The 27628-nt window shown below is 44.0% G+C and overlaps 2 protein-coding genes across 3 annotated transcripts in view; one reads left to right on the plus strand and one right to left on the minus strand.

The window, feature by feature from the left end:
• ANGPT2 (angiopoietin 2) overlaps positions 1–26614 on the minus strand; it is a 190159-nt gene extending 163545 nt beyond the window's left edge. The window contains exon 1 of the mRNA XM_078647931.1: positions 26296–26614. Within this exon, the coding sequence (XP_078504057.1) occupies positions 26296–26595 (300 nt within the window). The 5' untranslated portion in view covers positions 26596–26614. The remainder of the gene's footprint in view (positions 1–26295) is intronic.
• MCPH1 (microcephalin 1) overlaps positions 1–27628 on the plus strand; it is a 1654378-nt gene that overhangs the window by 1184538 nt on the left and 442212 nt on the right. The gene's annotated exons all lie outside the window — the stretch shown is intronic.

Below are 27628 nucleotides of genomic sequence, written 5' to 3' on the forward strand. Positions count from 1 at the left end.
TTATATTCCACCTTTCAGAAAAATAGTGATACTGAAAAATAAAACATCAGTTGTTAAATTTACGTTTTTACAGAAATTGTTGCTCCAGAATGGACATATGAACATGCCAAAGAGAGAAGGCCTTCTAAATCTTCTGAATGATATATCCTTCTAATTGCTGTATAGTTTGTAAAACTGTTTCTTGGCATAGAATAAATAACTCAGGAAGATCAATAAATAAATCATAAAATACAAACTCCACTGTAAATCCACTCAACTGATCACCCACCATCATAATGAAACAAAGGTAAAAACAGTTCAAGCCTTATTCCTCTCTCACATGAATGAAGTCTGCACTGTGATCAACAGGCTGTCTCCCCCAAAGGCATACTTAATGATGAAGAACATTTAATCAAAGCCTGAAGTAGTTTGACCGTAACCCCAAACATTGAAAGAACTGTATTGGCTTTCGGTCCAGGACTGCATCATATTAAAGACCAGCTGCATCACGAACAAGGCCACCACAAATGGCTCCCTTGTATCTCAAACCGGATACTAAGCACCTCAGATACACAGCAACTACAGCAGTAACAGGGCCCCTGCCAGAATGGAAATGAAGAAAGACTGTAAGCAAGCCTTCTTTATCAACACACCAGAATTTGGTACAACATCAACTTTATCAACAATTATTGACTACCCTCCTGCAATACAAAAGAAACTGAGGACCCACCTCTTTGGATATCACCATTTTCCTACACAATAAGGATTGTGTATCACTACATCGCCTTAAATAACATCAGCTGTCTCTACATCAGGAGGTAATATAAATATATATTACCTCCTGACATAATGCATAGCCGGTAACTGTGTAATATGGGCCTACATTTACAAACCACAAGACTGAGGTCAAATGTCACCTTAAGCTAGAGTTAGAGCTATCTGGACGGTGGTACTGTAATAAACACTCAAACCTGATTGTCAAGGGAGCTTTCTCTCTCATTTGCCATTTTGGTACCAGACCCAGAGTACTGAAATGATGTGACTGGCTAGCCACAACATAAGAGAACATGTTCAAACATCCTTTACAGGACTCGGGTACTGAGAGTCCTGAAAAAGATTTGAAGAGGGGCCCATAAGGGGACAGGGTGAGTACACCCTGACCCCAAGCCCGTTTGGTGGGGGAGAAGGCGAAGGGACCCCACAGTGTTAAAGTGATGTGAAAATGTCACTTAAAATGCAACACTTTGAACTCAAAAAACACTAAAGTTCACCAGTTATGTTTGAAGTAACTATAACTTGCTCACTCGCCATGCCAGTTTTCAATGATATTGAAGATGTCGCAGTCATGTTAATAATGATGTCATGGGTGATGTAATTTGTGAGGTCATATGCAGTGAATGGCGAGAGTTTCTGAGTTTTAGAATTGGCAAACAGTGCATGTGCTTTATATAAAGGTACTTAATCAAAAGATATCGCTCCCTTGGCATTTGGGACCTGCTTTATTTAACAAGTGATATATTGAAATTAGTATTTAGAAGTTGTAGTGGAGGATGTTTGTTTCTTTTACCTGTTGAGCGGTATGAAAATTTGCTCCGGTGCGAGTGGTCCACACTGATAATTCATCGTATTACAGAAAGTCGTAATTAGTTAAAGGACTATATTTAACTGGCATTGGCATGTCGCAGTTTTATATACTTATTGTAAAACATTTATATTAAATGCCCCGTTATAAAGAACGCACTGATGGTATTTTCCGTCTAATTGATTACCTACCTAGCAGTAAAAAACGTTATTTCCAGCTATTTCCTGGTCTTGTTGATTACATGGGGAAAACGTCTGCGTCCAGTAAAACATTGTCGGATGCACACCTTCAGCGCTGGGAGCAATCACAAGCTTTAGAAAGTAAGACATCCACGTTCCATCATCTTTCAAGTCTGTTTTTTAAGCAGAATATAATTATTAAAATAACACCCATTTGAGTCAGCTTCTTTTCAGGGTGCTCTGTCACAGCCTAGGAGACTGTGCTGACAGACATATAGAGACCAACATATTATGCTTCTATATATTTTTTTCTAGAATGAATGAGACTTATTGGGAATGTTTAAGGTAGGCTCAGTTTTTTAACCACAACATATATGGACTAAACATACAGTACATGCTATGAGAGCCTAGGCGTCTGGACTATTTCGAAACCAATGTATTTTTATTAACGTGCAAGAATACACTTGCAACAGGGCACAAAGGAATTGTTTCACTACATACAGACTGTGTGAGCACTTGAATGAAACCACCATCAGCCCCCAGAAAAATGAAAGACTTGCTGCGGGAGTTAGAGAAATCTCCCTTATATCCCGACTTACAAATACGAGCTTGTCCCATCAGAAACTCAGCCTAGTCAGGTTTTTGTAACACTAGGGGCAATCAAAAAAATGTAGTCGTCCCCCACTGCACGGTCTCCATAGATATATAAAACTCTAGCATCATGACACCCTGCAGCTTTGTGATTCTGGAATGTCATGGCAGTCTAGAGGTGGGCACATAGGCAGAGTGACTGGTTTTTCATGAGTTCTAGAATGTATCATGTTTACAGAAGTCCTGCTAATGAGAGAGCCCTAATTCTGTGTTCTACTCTCTTATTGGAAATCTTCAGGAGATACCCTGAAAAATCAGTAAGAACAGAAATATACCATTTCTGGGTCTAAAATGCTTTAGTGCAGAGAAACAAAATCAAAATTCCCGGATGTACATCAGAATTTCTTGTTGAAGCGCTACACTGCTTCTATCAAAAAGCGCACAAATTTGTATTTGCCTGATGTAGACTAACCCTCTCCACACACATTTGATAGTGTCACATTGAGTATGGAGGTGTCATGTATGAAATATAGGTCTTGTATAATAAATGTTGATACTACTAATAACTTATTTTGATTTGGTGCTTCCTACCGCACTTATGCCGCTTCTGTGCCCTGCAAATAACCATACAATTGCTCATTGCAATAATATTCAATTAACCAGCTTTGGAAGGATTGAAGGCTGAGTTGGACACCACGCTTTCATCATGGCTCTCACATCTATAAGCTAGAACAAGATGTATTGCATTTAATATTTGTCCTGAACCTTGCGGGGAAACTCTTCCTAACATGGCCTGTCACAGCTTTGCATGCCCAGATTATGTCCCCTAAGAATAACAAACTCACAATCAAAAGCTACTTGTGACATACCTCGATTTTCAGGATTTCATCCATGTCAGGAATGGATTTGTGCATACAGAGCGAATGTACAATATGAGTGGCGTGCTGACCTATGTTCTTTCAGGCCAGTAAGAGTCCTCTCCAACCTTAACATTTTGCACCTTCCCACAAGATTTGAGTTTGGTCACTAATAGACTACACCAGGAATATTTTAATTTGGTTGAGCTCCTTGTAACTTCTGCGAAAGCGTCTGCCAGGTACCTGTGTGTGTTTAATAGCTCCTTAGCACATTTAATGAGAACAGTGAGACGGCATGTGAGAATCTATAACAAATGGATGGCATGCCTGCAGAAATGCCAGGCCAAAGTATGTCACCCTTCAAGCAGAGTTCCAATGAAGCAGGGGGCTGCTCTCCAAACAAACTGGTCTCCACCAGGAGTCGAAGATTAAAGCCAGATCAGATTTCTCTCTAATTATACCCACGTGTGTGTTTTTTCTGCTGTCCAAGTTCTTACCCAGGTCTGTGTTTTATCTGACCCCAGTGACAAGGCATGGGCCACACATCTCTGCACTAATGTTACTTTGTAAGGGGCTGGGCTGGGTTTTCGAATTGCTAGATTGAGTTTGAAGCTCCAGATAGGCTATGGTATCTCTAACATAAGATAGTGGAATGTCATGGCAGGCTGGTGTGGGGAGGGGGCCACACAAGCAGAGTGCCTGCAGCCCCTCACTGGCAGCCAAGAGTACCGGAGGGTAGCGGGCAGAGTTTGTAATAGGAAATCATTTTTTCACATAGAAAGACTTACTTTGTTTTTTTTTTAAAACAACTGCTTTCATTTGAAGGAAAGAGGCGTTAGCTTCCACAACATTTCGCTCAATGCTGTTTACATTGGACCTTTACATAGATACATTCCTGGCGTGCCAATTTTGCAGTCCGATTTATTCTTTAGAATACACCAGTCTGCTCGTATTTATTAAAAATGGCAGGTTACTTTGCTTCTCAAGTCCTAAGTGCTGAGACATTTTCTGGTCTTTTCTTTAGCTCACTCAATAACCTAATATAGGTACTGAGAGTTTATTCTCAAACTATGGCAATGAGTTGCTTCGGACCCGTTTCGGTAGTTTAATGGTTGCCAATGTTGCCATTAAAGGTGAGCCCAGCACAGTCAGATACATTCTCACATCCCAGAGTCCAACCACTGGAATGATGCAACCTAAGCAGGGACAAATGATTATGCATTGTAGTTAACTGATTTCTGAGGCACGAAAGATGGCCCTGGTGTAACCTCTTCATTTGGTAAATGTAGACAATGCTGCTTGTTCATGTCTAATTAATAAGTTATTTACATGCTTAGACACATTAAATCCAAGTATCGACATAAGTTCATACAATGGACGAAAACTATAAATATCCTTCAGATAAAATGCAAATCCTCAGCCATTTATATTTTTGCGCTGTGTTGAAATACAAGGGTGCCGTTCCTTGGGCTGTCTTCTCAGCCCTGTATATTAAATCACACTGTTGCACTTGTGCGAACGTTGACCTCCATTCACACTCACAACAAAGGCGTTCTTCGCTTAAACATTATATAATATTTTTTTAATATAATGCACTTATATAAGGGTTGGCTATTGCCAAAACGTTTACAAAACGGCTGCCTGACAGCACCATTGTGCAAGCATGACTGAACAGTGTCCAAGCTTATGTTCAAAAATTATATTATAGCGCTGATATGATGGTGCTTTTCTTTGGTTGAGGTGACTCCGCCAGGGTGACTATTGATAACCGTGGAGTTTTAGAAAACGCCTTGAAATGTTATCTTCACAGCTGTATTCATTCCCAAAAGAGTTTGCCCATTAGGGAGGGGGCTACTATTTCCTGGCCCTCAGGGTTCTGGGCAGCTTAGGTAGTTGGAAGGAAGATGGTATGACAGTAAAGCAGCTGTAAAGTGTAAATTAGAAAACTGCAACCTTTTTAACAATTTCAGATACTGCACTTGGTTTACTGAAACCCTTACTATATTTGCTTTTTAAAACACCCAGAGCACACAGAAAACACTCCTGCTAAGACATTTCTATATGGTCTGTGTGCTGCTCCAGGTGTCAAAGACATGGGCCCTCTGGTAAATCTGTTTCAAGCATTTGACTCCACCTGTTGGTACATTCAGTCTCCCGGGAAGGTTTCTGATGGGAATTGCTACAAGCTGTGGTGATTGGGTCAGCGTGATTGTGGATGTAGATTCTGTGATGACTGCGTCGATCCAATCAGGGCTGCAACTACCCTGATGGTTGTGACAGCCCCATAGGGCCTGTACCTGCTTCGGCTCCAGCTGAGTAGCCCAGTTGGAGTGACCTCTGTTTTGGTGGCCAGATGGGTCATAGCAGGCTGGCCTGCACATGTGCTTAAGCTGTGGAATTCTTGCTTTCTGCAGAACTGCATCCAGATGGCTGTGTGTACTAAGATCCAGCGTGCTCCCAGCCAGCCTCCTTGTTGACCACTAAAATTACCTTTAACGGCTGCAGGTCTCTGTAGAATGAAAGTGAGACCACTGGATCCACACAGAATGACCATGATAAACTCTTTACCCATGTTGAAACCTGTGAACTGAGTGTGCATTCGGCTTGTTGGGCACCAAAAACTCCATCTGAGCTGATTCATCCCTTTTCCCTAATTTCTGGGGGGGGTCAAACTTTTCAAGGGTCTCCTGAAAGGGATTATTAGGAGGGGAATCACTGGGTCTAGCGCTACAAGAGAAAATCGTAACCTGGATCAGTGCTCTGTATACTGGATTGAATTGTACAGTATTTAGTACTGCTGGGAGATTAAAAAGTACTTCCCTTCCTAAAAAGACCAGCACTGGATTGGTCATTGAAGGTTTGTGCTCATGCACCTCACACTAACTTCCTGAGGAGCCTGTGACTGCTCACACTCACCAACCTGACAGCCAAGTGATGCAAGGGTATTACTTGCCCGATTTACACCGCCATAGTAGAAAACCCTGACACATGTGCAAACAACCTGATGCTCCACGGTTGGGGCACAGTTTTCCCTGTCACTCGGTTACTCTCCTCTCCCCCAAAACTAGTCTTTTGGATTCTACCTAGAGTGTAGTTTTGTACAAAAATGTTTTTTTTCTTCAATTGGGGAACATTTTTCCAGAGATAAAGCTAAGAACCAGAGGCAGTAACTTATTGTAACCCTGTGTCATGGCAAAAGTGTTAAATATGGCTTTGGTTGCTCAAAAGGGATTGCTTTAGCCACGATTTTGTAAACACTGTATCTCACTTTCAGCAGGCCAGTAATTATAGCATTGTCCAGGAATAGCAGAGAACACAATAATGTCTAGCTTGTATTTTAGGAAAAGACAAACAATCTTGAGAAATCTTATTATAGCAAGGCTACTTTTACTACAACATTTTAAAACAAAACACTTATCGAGGTTGAAGACTAGCTGTATGAGATCAGTAGTCTAGCTGTAAGGGTGGCCCTCTTTTTATACAGTGAGGCATCAAATACACTTGATGGTTACCTTTTCGACCACCATATGACTCAGTAATTCCTTCCTGTGTGCCATCAAGTCCATACTCACACATCCCGGCATTTTTTTATATGTTGTTTGCGTGTCTATATTCAGAAAAATAATATGTTTTAAAATGTGGTGAGAGTAAATGATTTGATATTTAGAAAATTGTTAATAGGGATATGCACTTGCACCAAGGGCCCGATTACGATGTCGGATGGACCCAAGTCCGATATCGTTTGGGTACTGGGACCCACCGACCTGTCGCAGTCCCAACCCAGGAATTAGGTTGCAAATGAACACTGTTCGGTCGCTCTCCTATTCTTTACAATGGGAGCATGCATTCCGACCATAATGCATGCTCTCAGTGTAAAGTGAGGAGGTGCAGTTCATCCCTGCACCCTGTGGCAGGCACCGCAAGGTGCTTACCACAGGATGCAGGAATCAACAGGGGGGCATAGGCGCCCCCTCAGCTTGGTGCTCCCCTGGCCACCATCCGGAGGCCTTGCACCCATGGGGGCCCTGCTGGGGGCCCCCAAAGTCGACTTCCCACAACCTTTCTGTGTTGGAAAGGCCGGCACAGAAAGGCTGTCGGAATCCAACATTGTAATCCCTTGGGCGGAAAGAGCCACGCATGGGATTACAGGAGGCTTTCCAATTGGCAGGCAGGCTCTCCGAGCCGATCGTAAGCCATTTGGAAATCCTGTTTGGATTAATTTCCGACAAACTCCATCCAAATGGGTCAGTCGGAAATGAATCCAAACAGGAGATTACGATGCCGTAGGAACTGCTCCAACCGAGGGTCGGAGCCATTTCCTACGGCATTGTAATCGGCCCTCAAAAGTTAAGTTAATGATTTGACACTATTATTTGATATTATAAATGCATCACCTTATTATGGCCTTTCTCTCAAGATTTGCAGTCTGTGGAGGATCAAGAACTTATGTTATTGAAAGATACTTCAGTTACTGCAATATTTAAAAGAGAAAAATAAAATGTTGGCATTATAAATAAAAATATATGGCAAATACAAAACTCCTGATGTCCATGAATAAAGCCCATACCCAGATGGATCTTGCATACAAACCCACTAAGAATTAAACCAGCAATAGTTAGCAAAGCAAAATTCATTCGTTTCTAGCTTCACAACCAACTCCTCTGCAAGGATATAGTAATAGCATTACAAAAATCCTTAATCACAAGTATGCACTATTAAACACGTGGTTTCGGTACCAGATCTACTAACACTACTCCATGCTACATATTTCTACATTGGACGTTGGGGCAGCTCTAATCAATGGACTTCCAAAATCGACCCTGACTCCCATAGAGATACTTCTAAACTCAGCTCAGACTAATCACAAACAGGATAAAGCATCTCTCACTAGGACTACGGTCTCTTAACTGACTCCCAATGAAGTGTGGTTGCATACGGAGGACATTGTCCATAAGTTATGAAGACTTATATTACAACACCACGATATATCTCAGAAGGAAACTAAAAGCCTCTAGGGCAAAACAGAAACTACAGTATCAAAGAATGGCTAGTGATAGAAATGCCATTGTCTTTCAAGCAGAAAACTCTAACGCAACCTTTCATTCAGAATCTGGAACAGCATCCTTCCAGAACTTACGACTGCTCTATTATTCAACACTTTTAAGAGAGGAATGGAAGAAATAATGTTAACTATCCAGTAAAATATCTACTGTAGCTTACTCTATGTTACCTCCCTATATCAGTGAGTTGACTAAACATAACATATTCATTTCATAGGACTCTCTATTCTGCTAGGACTAATTGCTTTTCTTTAAGTCTTCATAACGCATATGAGAAAGAAGACCTCATTCATCTGGGAAGCTCAACCGGGAGCAGCACAAAGGCATCAATGGAAAAGCTTGCATTTTAAATGTAAAAAATTCCAGTAGCAAATGTTTACAATGGTGCCAAATTTTACCTATCGCAGAATTTGCCAATGTGAGTATTTTTTCTGCACTGATTACTGTTTTAGTGATTTTAAGTGTGATGTGTAAGCCCAGACATGGGCTCTTTGCTCATTCTGCCACAGGACTAAACTGTACCTTACTGACAAGGCATAAATATTTCAAAATCAGTATGAGGCTGCTTGTGTTGCTGTTCAGAGGGGCCCTCCCCCCACATCCCCACCAGTAATCACAGGACCTTATGTGGAAAAAGTCATTTTCATCATTAAATGTGACTTAACCCCTTCCATTAGTTGGACACGTTTGTAAATAAGCAGTTTTCATCCCATGATGAAGGCTTACTTACAACACAATGCTGTAAGCCACTGCCTTGCAATGACAGAACTGGTAGAACCATTGTACAAGATGAGGACTGATTTCTCAGGAGGACATTGTCAGGTCACAAAACAGTATACATCAGAAGCAACCTTAAAGACATAAAACTTGGAGAAGGTGGAGAACAGCCCAAAAGAAAATACAGACATGCTTAGAAAGGGCAAACACTTCCAGAGTCATACAGATCAGTTGCACTGCACCAACCACACGAGAACCAATCCTAGCAGCGTCACTTCCTAGTCAACAGAGGGAGAGACGGTATAAAGACCTACCATATGCAGAAGAAGATGAACAAGAATTGAGGGACATGTATGCAAGCGGGACATAAATTCTGACATCAGGACACATGGAGGCTGAGGAGAGAAATATGAATAAGAGGAACAGAGGTGCTAACAATTTCTATTAATGGATGTCTTTTTCAAACATGTAATAATAAGGAAAAACGAATGAATTCGGTGAGTGCAGTTCAATGTCCAATTTTCTATCATTGACTTCGAACTGAGAAATATTCATATACATACAGTTTCACTGACATTTCCGCAGATTTGCCTGCAGGTGTTGTACTTTTCCTGCAGGAATATGATAAATATTTCTATAGCTCGGCACATATGTGGACAAGATGTAATAGTCGTGTGTTGCTACAACACCTTTTTAGATATTGTGACTAGGTTCTGCACTGTTTAGGTGTCCTGCTTGTGACTGTAGTCGGATGCTGTGGATGAATGGAGGGTGGGCATTGGTTCACAAAAGCCTCTTGCAGAGCTGTGCTCCTAAGCTCTCTTCTACCGAGCACCGCTCTCTCGATGTGGCTTACATTGATGTATCGGGCATTGTCCAGTATTGCAACAGTACCAGTCATGGCATGTTTTGTGCAGTGCTTGAAATTGAAAAATAGAAGTGCAGGTACTCTGTACCAGAGTACCTGCTTGTTTCTGAGAAGTGCTGCTACTCTCCAATTAAAAGTATTAAATTTCTTTGGAGAAGTGCCGGTACTCTCCCTCTCCAACTAAAAAAGTGCCGGTACTCAGTACCGGACAGTACCGGCCCATTTAAAGCACTGGTTTTGTGCCATACAGTGGTGCTTGGGTGGGTGGGTGGGGCGCGCGAGTCCACTTCAAGCTGTTTATGTTTTAAGGGATCCAGAGTCATCCTGCCCAAAGGTGTCTTTCTGGTGCCGTGGTCTCTGGGGGATGATCTACCCATGAAGGGATGGAGATATATTCAAAACATTTTTTACCTCATTTCAAGCGAAATTCTTTCCTTGCTGGTTGATGAAGTGGGAGGCTGTGTGTTTTTCAGCGAAAAGTAATATCTGCAGAACTTCTCCTTTCGGAGTGATGCCAGGCCCAGGATCTGAGCTCCATTAGGCACATACTCAAAGCATATTTCCGAAAGGTTAGGTGGTGGGTGTATAGGGGTGGTTTGTTATGTATTGTGTGGCTGGAGTGTGGTCTGTCATCGCTCGCATCGTAAATCATCCTTTCTTCCATTAGTTGGGACTGGGAGGTGTTGCTCGGCGAGGAATTATAGAAATGACCTTTCAGGCAGTGCCAAGAGCCTCTTGATACCCGTCAGGTAACATTGCAAAGTAAATAACCTCTATACAGCCTCGTCTGATGATAACTGCGTGCATCTTGCTCAGGGACAATCTGCTTGTCTAATCTTTTGGCGTAAAATGGCATTAGAAACGTTATCAAGTTGAAACTTTTCACCTCCTGCTGATTGGAAAAACAGCAGTGGGCTCTAAGCATGTTTCGCATTACAAGCTGCACCTGTGCTAACAACAAGTGTCAGGCTGATGAAAATCGGAATGCCTTGATGGTGAGGCCCAGATATGGGGGCATGCCTGTGAAATCTCGGCTCGACCTCAGCAGGAGCCCTGCAAATCCGCATCAGGGTGGGCCAAAGATGCCCTCCTTTCTGAGGGGGTCATCCGATCACTAATACCCACGGTTTCAGAGGCTTTCCCAGTTCCTGCTGCCTGGGCAGGCTTTGCAGAAAGAGCACATGCCTTCATAGCTGCGGCACAGTGACGTTTATCATAGGTTAGCCTGGATTTAGCTGTCTGTAATGTTACAGATTATAACAATTGATATTGCAGTTTAGAAGCAAAACTTTCTATATGACAACGTCCTACGTATTCAGGGGATATTGACTTCGTATTATCATCAGTTCCACTTTGTGACTTTAGTAATGAAACGAAACTGTTTGGTGATAAATGTAGATATGTTAGGGCTTCGATGGGTTTCTATGAATGGCAATTTCACGTAAATTTGCTAAATACCCATTTGAGACTTTGCATTGGCCCGGGCACTGAAATGCTCTTAACTTTAGGTGGAAGTGCACATGTGATCAGGAAAAATGTATTCGCTAGCAGTGGAACAAGGCCAGTGGCTGAAATGTCCTGACCAATTACCACACATGGTATTGCGTGGTTTGCAGAAGTAAAATGTGAATGACAGTTAAACACACCAATAGATGAAGAGGGCTTACCGAAATCCCTCCATTTATGTATATGTTTATTTTGAATCATTTTGATTACTTGAGGCTGTCGAAAAAGCTAAAGCTGCCTTTAGGCCACTCCTAAAAGAGGCTTCATATGAAATACCCCAGCTGTAATTATGGTCATTGGAAAACTGAAAAATCTCTATTGCTTTCACCAAATATGCCTATTTAAAGGTGTCAAATATTGACCAATATTGCTCAGATGTCATCAGGGTATTTGGTTGTCGCTCGTGAGATTTTGTATGTAGTTGTGTGAGGCATGACTTCCAACCTGTATATGGTTAAACAACATGAGTCTTCAATAATTCAACAATTTAGTCAAATATGGGAAATCCCTACTTTTTGGGCGGCTCGCTTCTGCTAACTAGAAACTTGCAGGCCTTTCTTTAGGTTCTCAGTGTTTACCTCTTCAGAAATTTGGATGCTGGGGCCTTTTGTTAGATCACGTATGAAAACGGAGAGTTAACACTCAGCTGGGAACTCACAAGACCTCAATTTGAAGAACGTCATTAAAGAAGGAATATTAAACTGACACTGGGTGCCCTCATCTAGGCTTTACTTTTTTACTTTGAACAGACAGCTCTCTGCACCAGACCATTTCCCACGAGAGGAATGTGATAGCATCTTGCTTGCTCCATTGACATAGGGGAAAGGCCGATCGATTTACGTGAACACATATTATGTATGTGGGCTCCTAGAACTACTTTTAAAATAATGTATAGCAGTCTCATTGAATAGTTTAAAGTGCACCATCTGTGTACTCACCACAAATAAAGACTGAAACTGTGATGTGAACTTGCTGCATCTATTTAAACATATAAATGTATACACATATGTAACTCTACACTGATAGAAAAGGGATTTCTAAGAGTCTGTGTGAAAGAGCATGATGTTTATTAGAAGAGAAACTTAGCGTTGCATTATGGAATATATGAGTTCATCCTACTGTTTTTTAATGTGCAGTATGCCTCTAGATATTCAAACACAACAAGACAATGGACGGAGTGCTAAAACTTTTCAACCACTTACCCCCAGTCAAAAGATCTGGGTGGAATCTATTGTTCTTTTGCTCACTATGCCACCCCAGTATGGACCCAGCCAAATGCAAATCAGTCTTGACCCTGCTCATCACGGGAACAGTCTGGCCCGAGCTTCCAGGTCAGGTCCTCCCTGGACTAAAAACAAGCATCCTAGGACTCGTTTCAGGGTATCACCCCTCATCAGCCAGGATAGCTTGAATCCAGTGGCACAGTGAGCAAGGCACCCACGTCTGGGCCTACCCATGTCCACTTAAGGCGAACATAGCAAACCCAACAAGATGATGGACGGAGCGCTGAACCTTTCCAACCACTCACCCCCAGTCAAGAGATCTGGGCTTAAACTATTGTTCTTTTGCTTACTATGCCAACCCAAATTGGGGTGACGTCACAAGCAATAATGATCGATTAAACCGAGATCTGTTACTGGGGGTGTGTGTTGGAAAAGTTTCAACACTCCGTCCATTATTTTATTTTGTGATGTTGCTATGTGCGCCCTAGGTGGCTAAAGTTATTACCAGACCTAGATCCATGCTCACTGTGCCACTTGATTCAAGCTAACCTGGCTGATGAGGGGTGATACCCCGAAACTGGTCCCAAGATGCTTGTTTCCAGTCCAGGGAGGACCTGGCCTGGCAGTTCGGGCTGGACTGTTCCAATGGGGAGCAGGGTCATGGCTGATTTGCATATGCTGGGTCTATGCTGAGGTGACATGGGAAGTAACATAATGATGGATTAAACCCAGATCTTTGACTGTGGGTGAGTGTTTGAAAAGTTTCAACACTCCGTTCATCATTTTATTTTGTGATGTTGCCTCTATGTACTTTTCATGGTGCTACTATGTCATCCTACTAGTTCCACATGTATCACTTAGTTCTGAGCACTGCCTTGCATCTGCAAAAGCTGTGTCATCTCCAGCAATTTTGAAACACCTCCAGTATGGCTGCTTCATTACCATCAACGTGCCCACTCTTTCCCTGATTATTATTGTACTATTATCACAAGACTGTTCCATCTCTCTGTGCCATGGATCACTTCCTCTTCAGCAATACTTCACTCCCCAAGGAGCAGCTTCGTATCGCAGCCCATGCTTCTTTGTCTCTTCACTCGGGCTCCCTCACAGCACTACCTATTACTAAAGGGGAAAAAATACACAGGCTTTGGTGTGCGTGCCAGTTTACTCCACTGTGATGCACCAACGCATGCACCAGTAGCCACTCATCATGCCCACACCAGACAAAGTAAAAACAATGCTGCAGTGTTTCTCACGTTTATTCCATCCCCAGTTGCACCTGTTAGTGTAAAACACTTACTGGCCGGTTTAGCTCCAGAAAATCACAATCTTAGGTAACCAGTTGTAATAAAATAAAATGACTCAAGGGCCCTTCACTACTGCCTTTGGTGTTAAGTGAAACTTCCTCTGACATCACTTCCCCCATTTTTCTAAAAACGGAACACTGAGTCTCAAGAATTTTTGGGCAGTCTTTAAAGTTGACTTGATGGTAACTATACTGTGGTGAACCTACTCAGGGTGATATAGAGACCACAAAAGGTAACAAACTGACTTGAAAACAGCTTCTTATGAGTCGGTCTTCCCCTTTCTGGATGTAATTTGAAATGATGCATTTTGGGTTATTTTTATCTTTGGGATAATGATCCAAAAAATAGGGATAAATATTTTACTTTATTTATAAAGTTTTACATAGCGCGAAATTGACCGTAGAAGGGTATTCAGAGCTCTTTACAAATAGTTCAAGAAGTAGAAAATAGATAGCCAAGAAACATAAACACTGACACTGTCCGTTGCAACTCAGGATTGGGACACTGAGTTATAAACCAGTATAGCAGACACCTTAGGGAAGTTAGGCTTCAAACAAAACTTGCTGCTAGCTACCCTAGATAAGAGGAGCATTTTGGACTAGTGGATCGCTATAGGATTTGTTATTGAACGGATTGTGCCCATGCCAGTAGAAAGGTCAGAAATTAATTTATTTGCCTTTACATTAGAGGAGGATAGTTCCACTAGGAAGACTAACAACCCACATATAGTGACGTACCAAAGCTACCAAATATTATTGGTGGATACGTTGGCAAAGACAACTTTAGGGAACACTCAAAGTGGTTGTAGGTGGGGACTACCCAACAAATGATACATTGGTACTGTAACAAAAATTTTACCTTTATTGATGTGTTTAGTGGTAACAGTCCAAACTTCATCAATCAAATGAATGGCAAATTTGGATTTTTGAGATTATTCTACTGCAGAATGAGGTGTAGAAAACAAGTGTGTGTGTGAGTGAGATTACCCAAGAGAGAAAGACTGTAGTGATCTCAACAGCTCAGAACCAAAATATCTTAAGAAAATTGCAACAAAGTCCAAAAAGGATCGTTTTAACCTGCAAATGTGCATAGCTTCTAATTCGTGTAGGGCCCTTTTTCAGGTCCCAAAAGAGTATGCCAGCCCAAAATGCCTTATACTGATGAATGATTTTTGAGACACTTAGTTTTCCCAATCTTATCATTCTTGACAAAATAGAATAAATTAGGACTAAGTTGTCTCCCTGGGATTCTGGGCAGGAGGGAACTCTGGCCCCCAGTTCAAGCAAGATTAGCTGCTCTCCCTTAGCTTTAAAGGAAATATCCCTTGAAGTAACAGGGTTGGTTACGTAATCTGCTAACCATTCTCCCTGCCAGAGTCTGGTGTCTTGCCAGAGTTATGAAAGGAGGAGTGTGTACCTAATATTTGGGAAATAATTAACAGCTCTTTAGGGATGGTGTTGTACCCATAACTTTGAGGTAATCATGTCCCACCTGTCTCTTTAGAAAACCATGGCTACATGCATTGTATTCAAAAAGCTTTAAATCTTTTGGAAAAGGCAGCCATTCTCCAGTTTCAGGCATTTAATAGAATATTGTTTTCTTTGGGGGCAATCAGTTGGGTCGCTGCTCCCACAGAAGAACAGAGACAGACTTAATCAATGGTCAGACTGGTACACTAAATATTGTAGATTTTTAGGAGCTTGCACTCTTCATGCTGTTGGACCTTTTGGCAACCTTTGGCTCGCTGCTGGCTGTGGTGCTCGGCAACACCATTGTCATGGCTAAAATCCTTTCCTGTACATCAGAAGAGTGGGATGACGTTTGGTCAGGAGTCTGCAACATATTCTTTGTTATGATGTAGAGTATTGCAGGGCTTTTATTTGTTACCGCTCATGTTGAAGATCTTAACAGGTAGATAAATTAGGTCTCAGATGACACCCAACTGGTGTTAGTCTATCTAACAGTGTCGTGGCTAATGGCCTGAGAGTTTTTAATAAATGTTCCTCTATGCAGAAGTGAATAAGCAATCGTCATAGACCCTGAATGCCTCAAAAATTGAGTCTCTGCTTATTGATACTGCTCATTGTCTAGAATATCTCAGCTTCGGTCATCGCGTCAGTTCGGTTCTTAAACAGATCAAACGGAAAGTGAGGAAATGGGGAGTTTTGTTGACGAGCGCCTGTATATGGATAACCAAGTAATCAAAACTGTCTAGGCATCTAACTGCCGCTCTACGTTACTATAGAAGCCCCGCTATGGAAGACCTGCTATGGCAAAAAGATACATTGCCGATTGCCAGAACAGTGATGGGCACTGAAATTGATTATGATGATGCCTTGTTGAGCAGACCTCCAAAACTAATATTAAAAAGCTGAACGTTTTCCTGTAGTCGACGCACGCCTTGTCTAGTCTGCCAAAGACCGCGCACACGTTTTTTGCTCTTCTGTAAGCCGGCGCAGTGCAAGCTGCACTGGCTTTCATCAGGTTTACATATTTTATGTAAAACTATAATGCTAGCTCACACAGATAGTGCTTATATTATGTGCTACTGTGAATGCCACTATTCCTCCGAGCAGTATCATGATTTTTCTGTCTATGCTAGACTATCTGTGACTGCTTAGCACTGACTAGTGTGATAAATTTTCCCTTGGCAGACTATAATACATGCTTTTTTTTGCCTTGGCAGAATAATATATAGTAAAAGATGTCACGATATTACAAGAAGCATAATGCTTAATGGCACATTATTTCTGAAGATGGTTGTTATACCTTCCAAAACTAGTTATTATATTCGAGACTCCTACTCTAATTCTCATACTTTGTATTGAAAAACAGTTATTGTTCTCTTGTCAAAGTTTTGTGAGATCTGCGTCTTTATGCAATATAGACATTTTTTTGTGTTTAAAGAGCTTTATTGAAACAAATAAAGAGCAAGGTACAGAATTATGGTAAAAAATAATAGAAGAAGTACCAAGAATAACAAGAAATATATATGAGAAACAACGGGTGAAAAACATAATAATTTATAAATTATCAAGAACTAAAACCAATGTTAAGAACGGAGTTAAAAAAAAGTGTACCATAATGAATTAGCACTTTTTAAAATGTTATAAAGGGTGAAAGAAAAAGGAAAGGAAGAAAGAGAAAGAGAGAAAGAAAGAAGGAAACTAAGAAGAAACAGCAAGCTTATCAAATGATCTACTAAGACTATCCATTAGTAAAAAGAATAAAACAATCATAGAACAATAAAGAGCATTAAACTCAATATTCATGGCGGTTGAAATATAAAGTTACTATCTTTGGTACGCAATGCAGAGGATGATAGGTAATTAGGAAGCAGAGCCCATTAAGAGTCTTTACGAAGTAGTTGCTGAGAGGTATCCACAGAAGCTCTATCCAACCTATGATGGTAACACAGAATATTCCACCAGGCAGAGAAGGAAACCTTTGAGGCGTCTTTCCAGTTGGGTGTATTTACTTGAAGAGCAATGGCAATTAACAACGCAACAAATAAACCCAATTTACGAGCACCCAACCAATGTATGGAGTTACTACTTAAAAATATAGAATAAATATCAAAAGGGAAGCTTGTGGAATATATAGTGGATATTAATTTACATACTTTAGTCCAAAAAGTGGAAATATTAGGACAAAGGAAGAAGGAATGTATATATGAGCCAGGAGTTTTTTTGCAGGTCCAGCAGTTAGAAGATAGGCCGGAATTCAATTTAGAAACAGCTAATGGAGTTAGAAATAATCTCTGGTAAAAATAATATAAAGTTTGAGTAATGCTAGCATTGCAAGAAGTATGATGCAATCGAGCCCAAATGGATGCGTAGAGAGTGCGTTGTAAATCTGTTTCCCATAAAAGTTCAGTTTTGGTTTTGGGGCGAGTGGGAAGAGAAAAATGGAGATATTTATATATGGGAGGCCCGGACAGAAAGGGAAGTAGGTAGCGGTGTAAACTGAGGATCAGATGAAGAAGAAGTAGTTTCAGAAATAAGAGAAAACTGTTGAGTTAAAACCAGTCTTAGAGTGTCAAATTTAGGGAAAGAAGTAAGCGATAAACTGAACTTAGATTGAAATTCTTGAAAAGAAAGAAATTGCATATTCTGCATTAGGTGTTTAACCTGTATAACCCCCTTTGACAATCCAATCTTTCCAGAAGATGGTACGATTGGAAATCTTAATGGATTTATTATGCCATAAAGAGGAGTCCAGGAATATCTGTAAAGGGGAAAGATATTTTGTAAGAACCGGGTAAAAGGTAGATATACATTGAGAAATTGTGGGAGATTTAAACGAGTGAGGGGAGTGAGAAAAATTAGCTAATGAAGGAAAAGGAAGTGGATGAATAACGGATTCCTCCAATTTGTACCATAGCGATACTGGAAGATTATCTGAGGAAGATAAATGGGTAGAACCTGACGAAGTAAAAAGGAAGAGTGGTATTGGTGAAAGTTAGGAAAATTAACCCTTCCCTTGTACTGGTGAATTATTTGTCAGTAGATGTGTGCGCATGCTTTGAGCCTTCATCAGTGGAGACATGGTTCTAGACCATTCACCTCACAAAACAGTTCTGATCAAAGGCTTATTGCAGCCAAAAACAGTATCATCTTAAAAGTTGTTGGGGCCCTGTGCCAGATATATTTTGGGCCCCTCTGTTTGGGGCCATTTTGAATTTTCATGCCTATTTTCTGTTGTTTCACGACTACATCTAAATTAAATTCTACATTTAGAGAGTCAAAAGTAAAGGTGGAGACGTTCTGTTAGAAAAATCACCAAAGGTAAGCTAGAGTGAGAGAAAGATCAAAGTTACACAGCCTCAAGCACACTCTAGGTTATATACACACATTTGTTATAAATCTTCAATCGTTGAATTTCCTTCTTATAAGTATTGAACCTTTAGTATCATTAGCCCACAGGTGTTTCGTCGTATTGGGCGTCTCGCCCCACGACTTCGTTTGGGCTAAAAGTCAAACAAAAAACCTCAATATTACACAAGCCAAACAATATATCAGTAGCGTGAAAATTCATCGCTCTGTGACATGAAATGAGTATTCCTATCTACAGTAAAGCAGTTGACCATATTGTGGAAACCCGTGCAACAAACATTCAACAATTTTAGTATATACAACATACTCCTCAACACAAAAAAGGGGTTGCTTATTATTGTTCAAACGGATAATTGTAAAGAAAATTATTTTTACATTTAAAGTCTGAATTGTGTCATGTGCAGATTGCCACCCCATCACTACAATAAACCTCACTGTATTCATGACATACCCAATTGAAGTACTAACCCTGTCAAGACCACAATGGTGACACACATGTCCAAATGTAAATACCCTATCCAAATCTGTGACAGTCCCTTTTGTGTCACCCAAAAATAAAAACAACCTATTGGTTAAAATACCTGTTCCTTCAGGCTGTGTAGCGGTTTACTTAAATCTTCGGGTTTATCTGGGGGCTCTCGAAGCACCGCATAACGTGGCTGCTACAAGAGATAAGTGAATGCTGCTAAGTGAGAGCCTGAATCCTTGGAAGATGGGGCCCTGGACAACTGACTACGTTGCCAATGCCTTAAAATGTCTCTAACCAAAAATATTGAACACATGACCAGGGGCCAGATGTATGGTCATAGATGAAAAATCGGGCCATTAGCAACCACTAAAAAAGGTTGTGGCATGTACAAACCCTATTTTGCGATTGAGTAACCTATTACCGACTCGCAAAATAGGGTTTGTGAGACGCCATTAGGAAGGGGCATGCCAATGTAGTCCCTTCCTAATAGCAAGTGACAAGGGGATGTATGATTGTTTTGCAACCACAAATGTTGCCGCAAAACAATCACAGTTTACCACCTACTTCAAGTAGGTAGTAAGCCAGTCGTACCACAGACCACTGCCTGCCCTTAAAAAATTAAACGCACCCCATTTTTCTTTACGGGCTGCGTTAAAAAAAAGTTGCATTATTTAAAAAGCAAACACAGACGTTGTAGAGTGCTGTCTCCAGCAGACCACCATCCCTGTAATAGTAGCCCATTCCCAATGGGTCGTAAGTTGCGACCTGCCTCATTAATATTGATGAGGCAGGTCATTTGCGACCCCATTGGGATTCGCTAAATGCGAAAGAGACACATTAGTAGATTCCATTTCGTGAGTCGCATAAATTTGCAATTTGCGACACGTAAAACAGAATGGTCGTACATCTGGCCCCAAAAGTATTGAGCATGTCAGTAAATCCCCCTCCAAACCCCCAACAACAGTTGTAGGCTTCTTTGCCTTGTGGGCAATGTTAATTGATTCTCCTATTAAACCATTTGACTTCTGTTAATGTGATCTAATTCCTTTGAGTTACTGTGCTACCAGTGTATGGCATTATGTATTTTAAGCGTTTCTTTTGTTTAATATAATGTCTCCCTAGCAGTTTTTAGTGCAAATGAGATTTCACATTTCCTTTTTCTGCGCAAATCTGTCGTTTTCTGTCATTTTATACAATGACTTCTAGCTTGTTGTAGAGATGAAAAACCTTCCTCTGCAATTGCCTTCAAAGGTCACGCTTGGCCTCTTCCTCTCAAACTAGTACGTTCAATCTCTGGGTTTCCCTAAGACTCACAACTGTTCCTCATCCCCGTGTACATGTGCATGCTCATCTTCACACCCATCATCCAATCCTATGGACACACTTTCCCTTCTTATTCTGATAATGCCCAGATTTACCTAAATGTTAGTGCCCACCACTGCACCTTCAACGAAATGCAAGAAGACTGCAAATAAATGAAGTCTGGATGGGGAAAGTGTTCTTACTTTAAAAATAATAATGACTATCTACTTCTCTATGTGTGCCACTACATCTCTCCCAGCCACAACTCTCCAACTCACCTTTCTTCAGCTTTCACATTATCATCTTCTCATCCACCAGGCATTTTGGTGTCTCCTTTCAATTGGTAGGCACACATGCTCATCCGAGTCATTCCCGTTACTAGAAGCACCTACTAACAAAACCCATTCACTACTTTTCACCTAAAGTACACATCACAGGGTACTCTGCCTAAAACTCAACCACATCAGCCCCGCCTGTCCTTTCTGAATACTAGATATACCAGGAAAAATGTTCAGAGTACAGTGGCCAGAATTACCCCAGACATAAAAAGATAGGCCCTTTGTCCATCATCCAAAAACATCACAACATTTTCAGGGCTGGAAAGGGTTGTGTGTCAGAACCCCTGTTCCTCTGCAAGCTTCAAGTTAAAATAGAATTATGTGACTCGCCCAGCACCACAAATTGCCCATCGGCAGAATCACACCCATATCTAGATCACACTCTCACACAGCAACCTCACAACACGTAGGCCCAGTATCCGTATCCCAGTAGCCACCACACACCCTCACTCTACCAGACACACACAATCCAAATCCTGCCCTTTAACACACGTCCTGAAGCACTCCCGTCATCACAGTCATAATCAATTATCACAACTTGACAACTGTTTATCAAAGAAACACTGTTTACACCCACGCACATCCTAGACATTTACATTTCCACAAGCTACAGCATCCTTTGTGTGTACAGCACAGACAGGACGAGAGAAAGCTTTGCTGTCCTCTATAATGCCTCAAAGCAAGTGAGACTCAACTCCATGGAGCTCCCCGCATGCTACTTCCCACTCTCAGCAACTCAGTCTTCCACCTTACATCTCTTCTACGGGCCTCCAGAGCAGAACAACCACTTCACCTCCGCTCCCTCAAAGCCTCATCTTATGAAGATGATGTATTTGACTCATCTTTCATCAATTCTGTCTCTGGAGAAGCTCTTTCACCCTTAATTACCATTGTCTATGTTTCTCTCCTGCAAGGTATCTTGCCCAGAAGACCTCAAGGCAGACCCACTTCTACAGAAAGCTACACTAGACCCTGATAACCTTTGCCAGCTACTGGCCTATCATACACCTAGGCTTCATTGACCAGATAATCAAAAGAGCAGTCTATGATCAACTTTAAGATTTCATCAATGCCCCCATCTCCTGCACAACTACCAATCTGGCCGTAGATCGTGTGGTAGGATGGAGGCTACCAAACACATCATACAAGACATCCTATTTTATCGCTATTGAAGATGACCCCTGCCTCCTGATAATACTGAACCTCTCAACCACCTTTGATGCCATTGATCATCCCACCCTCATTCACCTCCGAACTCTCAAATGGGATTCACTGTAAATGTCCTTCAACGGTTCTCCTCCTAATTATCCATCCAACACTAGTTTGTTCTCATAGATACCTCCAGGTGATCCCATAAGATCACTATCACCTGTACGTTCTATATTGCCCCTGTCATCTTCACCCTCTACATGGAGGTCCTAAGGGCTCTACTCAATGATAAAATCATCAAAATTCACTAATATGCCAAAAATATACAACATTACTTGAAAGTCTCCTTCATTCCGGACGTTCAATGCCTGAAACACTGTTTGCACCTCATCCAGATCTGGATGCCAAGCACCTGCCTACAGCTCAACCAAAGACAGAATTCCTCTTGATTCTCAAGAACAACAAGCAAGAAGCAGTACAAAGCTGGCTCAATTACCTGAATTTTTACAGATTTGAGCCCCGATTTTCATCCAATGCCATGCCGCTAGGATTCACCTTATACACCATCCTCACCTCTTGGAGCAGACTGCCAAGGAAGCAAAGCTCTCTCTACTGAGGAAAGCGAAACTGTATCTCTCAGAAAGCAACTTCAAAACTTCTGTACACGCCCTTGTAATCTCACAGTTGAACGGTAAAAACGTCTTGCTCCATGGCCTCCCAGACCCCACACTGGCCCTCAGAAGAGCATCATACCCACTGCAGCTTTTGTCATGGAGGGGCTGCAGAAATATGAACCTCTCTTCCCTGTCCTGATGGAATTGGCCCACACCATCTTCAAAACTGTCTGTATTATTTACGGAGCCATCACAACCTGCACCCCTGCCTTTATGGCTTGGATACGCTCTTGTTTGTGGAAGGTTAATGCATTGTGATGTAGTGTTCTTTAAAGTGGTGCATCTGCGACTCTTTTTAGAATTGGAGCAGCACTAGGGCGGTCTGATAGATACAGGAATGCTGTTCTAGATTCTGCTGCCTGTTTTTTCTTTTTTACACCACTTAGTCTGCATTCTTATGGTGTCCTGGCTGCAGGTGTGCCAAGAGCCACCAGAGATGGTGAGCTTGTCTGCATGATTAGTGAGGGTGTTGGTCAAAATACCACATACATAAATAAGTACCTTGCACACATTGAACCACAAGATTTCGGAATTAATCGACGTGGAACCCCGCTCCTTATGCATAGGCTTGTCTCCTTACTTTGGCAAACATCTATTGATTTTTTTATGCCTTGCTTTAGCTGTCTGCAAAAAAGGGTAGCCTGGCTGATGAGAGTTGATACACTAAAACCGGTCCCAGAATGCTGTTTCCGATCCAGGGAGGACCTGGCTTGGCAGTACGGGCTGGACTGTTCCCATGTGGCACAGGGTCAAGACGGATTTGCCTATGGCTGGGTCTAAACTGGGGTGGCATGGTGAGCTAAATAAAAATGGATTTAACCCAGATCTATTGACTGGGGGTGAATGTTTGATTTGCTCTGCATTCCGTCCATCATCTGTGTGTCTTTTGATTTCTCGCCCTAAGTGCGCTGAGTATGCCCAGACGAAGATACCGGGCTGACTGTGTCACTGGATTCAAACTAGCCTGGCTGATTAGGGCTGAAGCCACGAAACTGGTCCCAGGATGCTTATTTCCGGTCCAGGGAGGACCTGGCTTGGCAGTTCGGGCTGGACTGTTCCCATGAGGCACAGGGTCAAGACTGATTTGCATATGGCTGGGTCTAAACTGTAGTGGCATGGTGAGCAAAAGAACGATGAATTTAACCCACATCTATTGACTGGGGGTGAATGTATGATTTGCTCTGTATTCCGTCCATCATCTGTGTGTCTTGCTTTAGCTGTCTGGCAGAGTTCATGTCAGCAGAACACACAATATATAATAGAACGAATGCACTCACAGTATTCAATCAACACTTCTTCCGAACAGACCTCCGACCACCCTGCCACAAGCCACGCTCAGACATCATCAACACCTCCTTCGACACCGCTACCTTCCCGGAGAGCTGGAAACACGCCGAACTCAGCGCCCTACTCAAGAAGCCTTCAGCCGACCCCACCGACCTCAAGAACTACCGCCCCATCTCGCTGCTCCCGTTTCCTGCAAAAGTCATCGAGAAGACCGTCAACAAGCAGCTGGCCGCCTTCCTCGAGACGAACGGATCCCTCGACCCCTCGCAGTCTGGCTTCCGGGCAAACCACAGCACCGAGACCGCCCTGATCGCAGCCACCGATGACATCCGTGCCCTGCTCGACAACGGAGAAACAGCGGCCCTCATCCTCCTAGACCTCTCCGCGGCCTTCGACACCATCTGCCACCGTACCCTAGTACAGCGCCTCAGCAACGTCGGAGTCCAGGAGAAGGCACTGGAGTGGACCATCTCCTTCCTCGCCGGGAGAACACAGAGAGTCTGCCTCCCTCCGTTCAGATCGGAAGCCACCGAAGTCATCTGCGGCGTCCCTCAAGGCTCCTCGCTCAGTCCAACCCTCTTCAACGTCTACATGGGCCCCCTCGCTGACATTGCACGCCAGCACAACCTCAACATCATCTCCTACGCCGACGACACCCAGCTGATCCTCTCCCTCACCAACGACCCCGCCACCGCCAGAGACAACCTACACGAAGGGATGATAGAGGTAGCCGAATGGATGAAGAACAGCCGCCTGAAACTGAACTCGGACAAGACGGAAGTCCTCATCCTGGGATCCTCACCCTCTGCCTGGGACGACTCCTGGTGGCCCCCCGCCCTGGGCAACGCACCCCAACCTACAGACCACGCACGCAACCTGGGCTTCATCCTGGACTCCTCCCTCTCCATGACAGACAAGTCAATGCCGTCTCCTCGTCGTGCTTCAACATCCTGCGCATGCTACGTAAGATCTTCCGGTGGATCCCCACCGAGACCAGGAAGACGGTCACCCAGGCCCTCGTCACCAGCCGTCTGGACTACGGCAACTCCCTTTACGCCGGAACCACCGCCAAACTCCAGAAGAGACTCCAGCGGATCCAGAACGCCTCAGCACGTCTCATCCTGGACATCCCCCGGCGCAGCCACATCTCCGGACACCTGAGAGACCTGCACTGGCTCCCGGTCAACAAGAGAATCACCTTCCGACTCCTCACCGACGCACACAAAGCCCTACACAACCAAGGCCCGGGATACCTCAACAGCCGCCTCAACTTCTACGCTCCCAAACGCCAGCTTCGATCGACCGGCCACGCCCTCACCGCCGTCCCCCGCATCCGAAGAGCCACCACAGGAGGACGGTCCTTCTCCTACCTCGCCGCCAAGACATGGAACTCCCTCCCGACTCACCTCCGCCGGACCCAGGACCATCTCGCCTTCAGGAAGCAACTCAAGACCTGGCTGTTCGAGCAGTAGCGGACCCCCCCTCCCTAGCGCCTTGAGACCCTTTGGGTGAGTAGTGCGCTTTATAAATGCCTTGATTGATTGATTGATTGATTGAATCCGGTGGTCCTGTCACCCAAGCATGTGCTTTTCATCTGCAGTAAACTGCGCTGCTGATCCCTGAAAGGATTACTCTGAGCTGACTGTTTGAGGATTATTCCAAGATCCTCCAAACTTTGTGAGACATACATACATACATCTCACTTTCATTTGGGGGTGCTGACACCGGAGAAGGGCTGTGCTAATCCCGAGCCCGGTTCCAATATGAAGGCGTGCGTGGGAATCTACAGAGGCAGCGTGAAAACATCTTCGCAAAATTATTACAAACATAGAAGTGCATATTGTCTGGTGAAATGGTTCTTAATAGCAATTAAATATGCACCATGAAATCGAAGTACGTCCAGAGAAAAAAATGCTTATTTAAACGTGAAACAAATCGGCTAGACTTTGACTGGGATGCGCAGCGCAACATTGCACAGAATTTCTGTCCCAACAGTTACTCTTTTACTAAAACAGAAACCATAACTATTACACGGAGCCTCTGCGAAATCGCATCTCTTAGCTGCCCCCCTCGCCACCTTAGAAAATCAAATGCTCCTTTGGACTGCAATAGGATCGCCTCCTTAGTGAATCTGCAGCACCCCCTAAAAATATCACCTGTGCTGGAGGACGCCCTGTAAAACACATGTACGTGGCCTCGCTGGCCAGCCAGCGGGTGAAGAGACAGACGTAACAGAGTGCTGTACTTGCCCGTACCAGACAGTACCTGCCCATTGAAGCACTGGTCCAGGCCGATGCATGTCACTGGGACGACCGGTAGCAGGGTCCTACATCCATGCACCTACCCCCTGTGAGCCTCGCCTCCCCGCCTACCTTGAGCAGCCACTGCGTGTTATTCTCCATGATGCTCTCCAGCACCTGCAGCCGCTGCACCGACTCCTCGTGCTCCGCGGGGGAGTCCCTCTGCACGGCATTGCTGCCCCCGTAGGCTGAGTCCGAGGAGGGCGGCGGACAGGGCTCCAGCTCGGGCAGCAGGAAGGTGTAGCTGCAGGAGCCGTGCTGCACCTGGTACTGCTTCCGGCCGGCAGGCGCCGGGCCCCGGCCGCGGAGCGCGCTGTAACCCGCGCAGAGCCCCGGGAGGCAGCTGCTGAGCCACAGCAACCCCGGCCACATGCTGCCCGCCGCGGACACTGGCAGCTGTTGCAGCGCCTATTCCTGTAGGTGCGCCGGTGCAGTGGCTCTCCTCCGCCGGTGCAGTGAACCTCCTGCGCGGGTGCAGTGAACCTCCTGCGCGGGTGCAGTGAACCTCCTGCGCGGGTGCAGTGAACCTCCTCCGCGGGTGCAGTGAAAATCCTGCGCGGGTGCAGTGAATCTCCTCCGCGGGTGCAGTGAATCTCCTCCGCGGGTGCAGTGAATCTCCTCCGCGGGTGCAGTGAATCTGTTGTAATGAATCAGAATCTCCTTCGCAGGTGCACCGGTGCAGCGAGCCTGTCCCCGCGGAGCTCTGGTGTAGCAGCCTTTACCCGCGGTTGCGCCGGTGCAGCGTCCCGCAGGAGCGCTGGTGTTAGGAGCCTGCTCCGCGGATGCGCCTGCGGAGCTCCCGGCAACTCTCCTGGGCCGCCTCACAGAGTTCCTGGTTACAGCTCCCTGCGCTGGGATCTTTGTAAAAGTTTGTGTCCGTTATCAGATCGCACAAGTTTTCAGGCGCTCTTCAGATTATCAGATGCTCGCAGCGCAGACTCTCCGGGCGATGTCTGTCCTCTGTGCGCGCCGGTGTCCAGCTCGGAGTGTGTCCAGCCCCGTCTGCGATCCCTGCATCCAGGGACAGTCAATGAAGCCCGCGCTCCTCCTCCTCCTCGCGCCCGGCCACTATCTTCCTGCGCTGGGGGAGGAGGTGGCGGGGGACTCCAGTGCTGTTTCAGAGGGCTCTCCCAGCAAACCCACCCCCGTAAACATTGCACATCAACCCCACCCCTCATCACCAAAGGGTTTCGCGGGCAATGACACTGCAAGAATGTGTCCTGGGGGATGCTGTCCCTATTCAGGCTAAAGTCTAATAATTCTGTAAGAGTAAGACACAGGAGTGTCAGGGCCCCCTCGCCACAGTCTGCAGGAGGGCGCCATCATTTTGTTAAAGTGGTGGATTCTGTGTCTTGTGTGGGTCACGTCTCTGCCCGCACGGTGGGACAGTACGGCGGCTCGGGCC

The sequence above is a fragment of the Lissotriton helveticus genome, chromosome 6 (genome assembly GCF_964261635.1).
Source record: "Lissotriton helveticus chromosome 6, aLisHel1.1, whole genome shotgun sequence".
Lineage (NCBI taxonomy): Eukaryota > Metazoa > Chordata > Amphibia > Caudata > Salamandridae > Lissotriton > Lissotriton helveticus.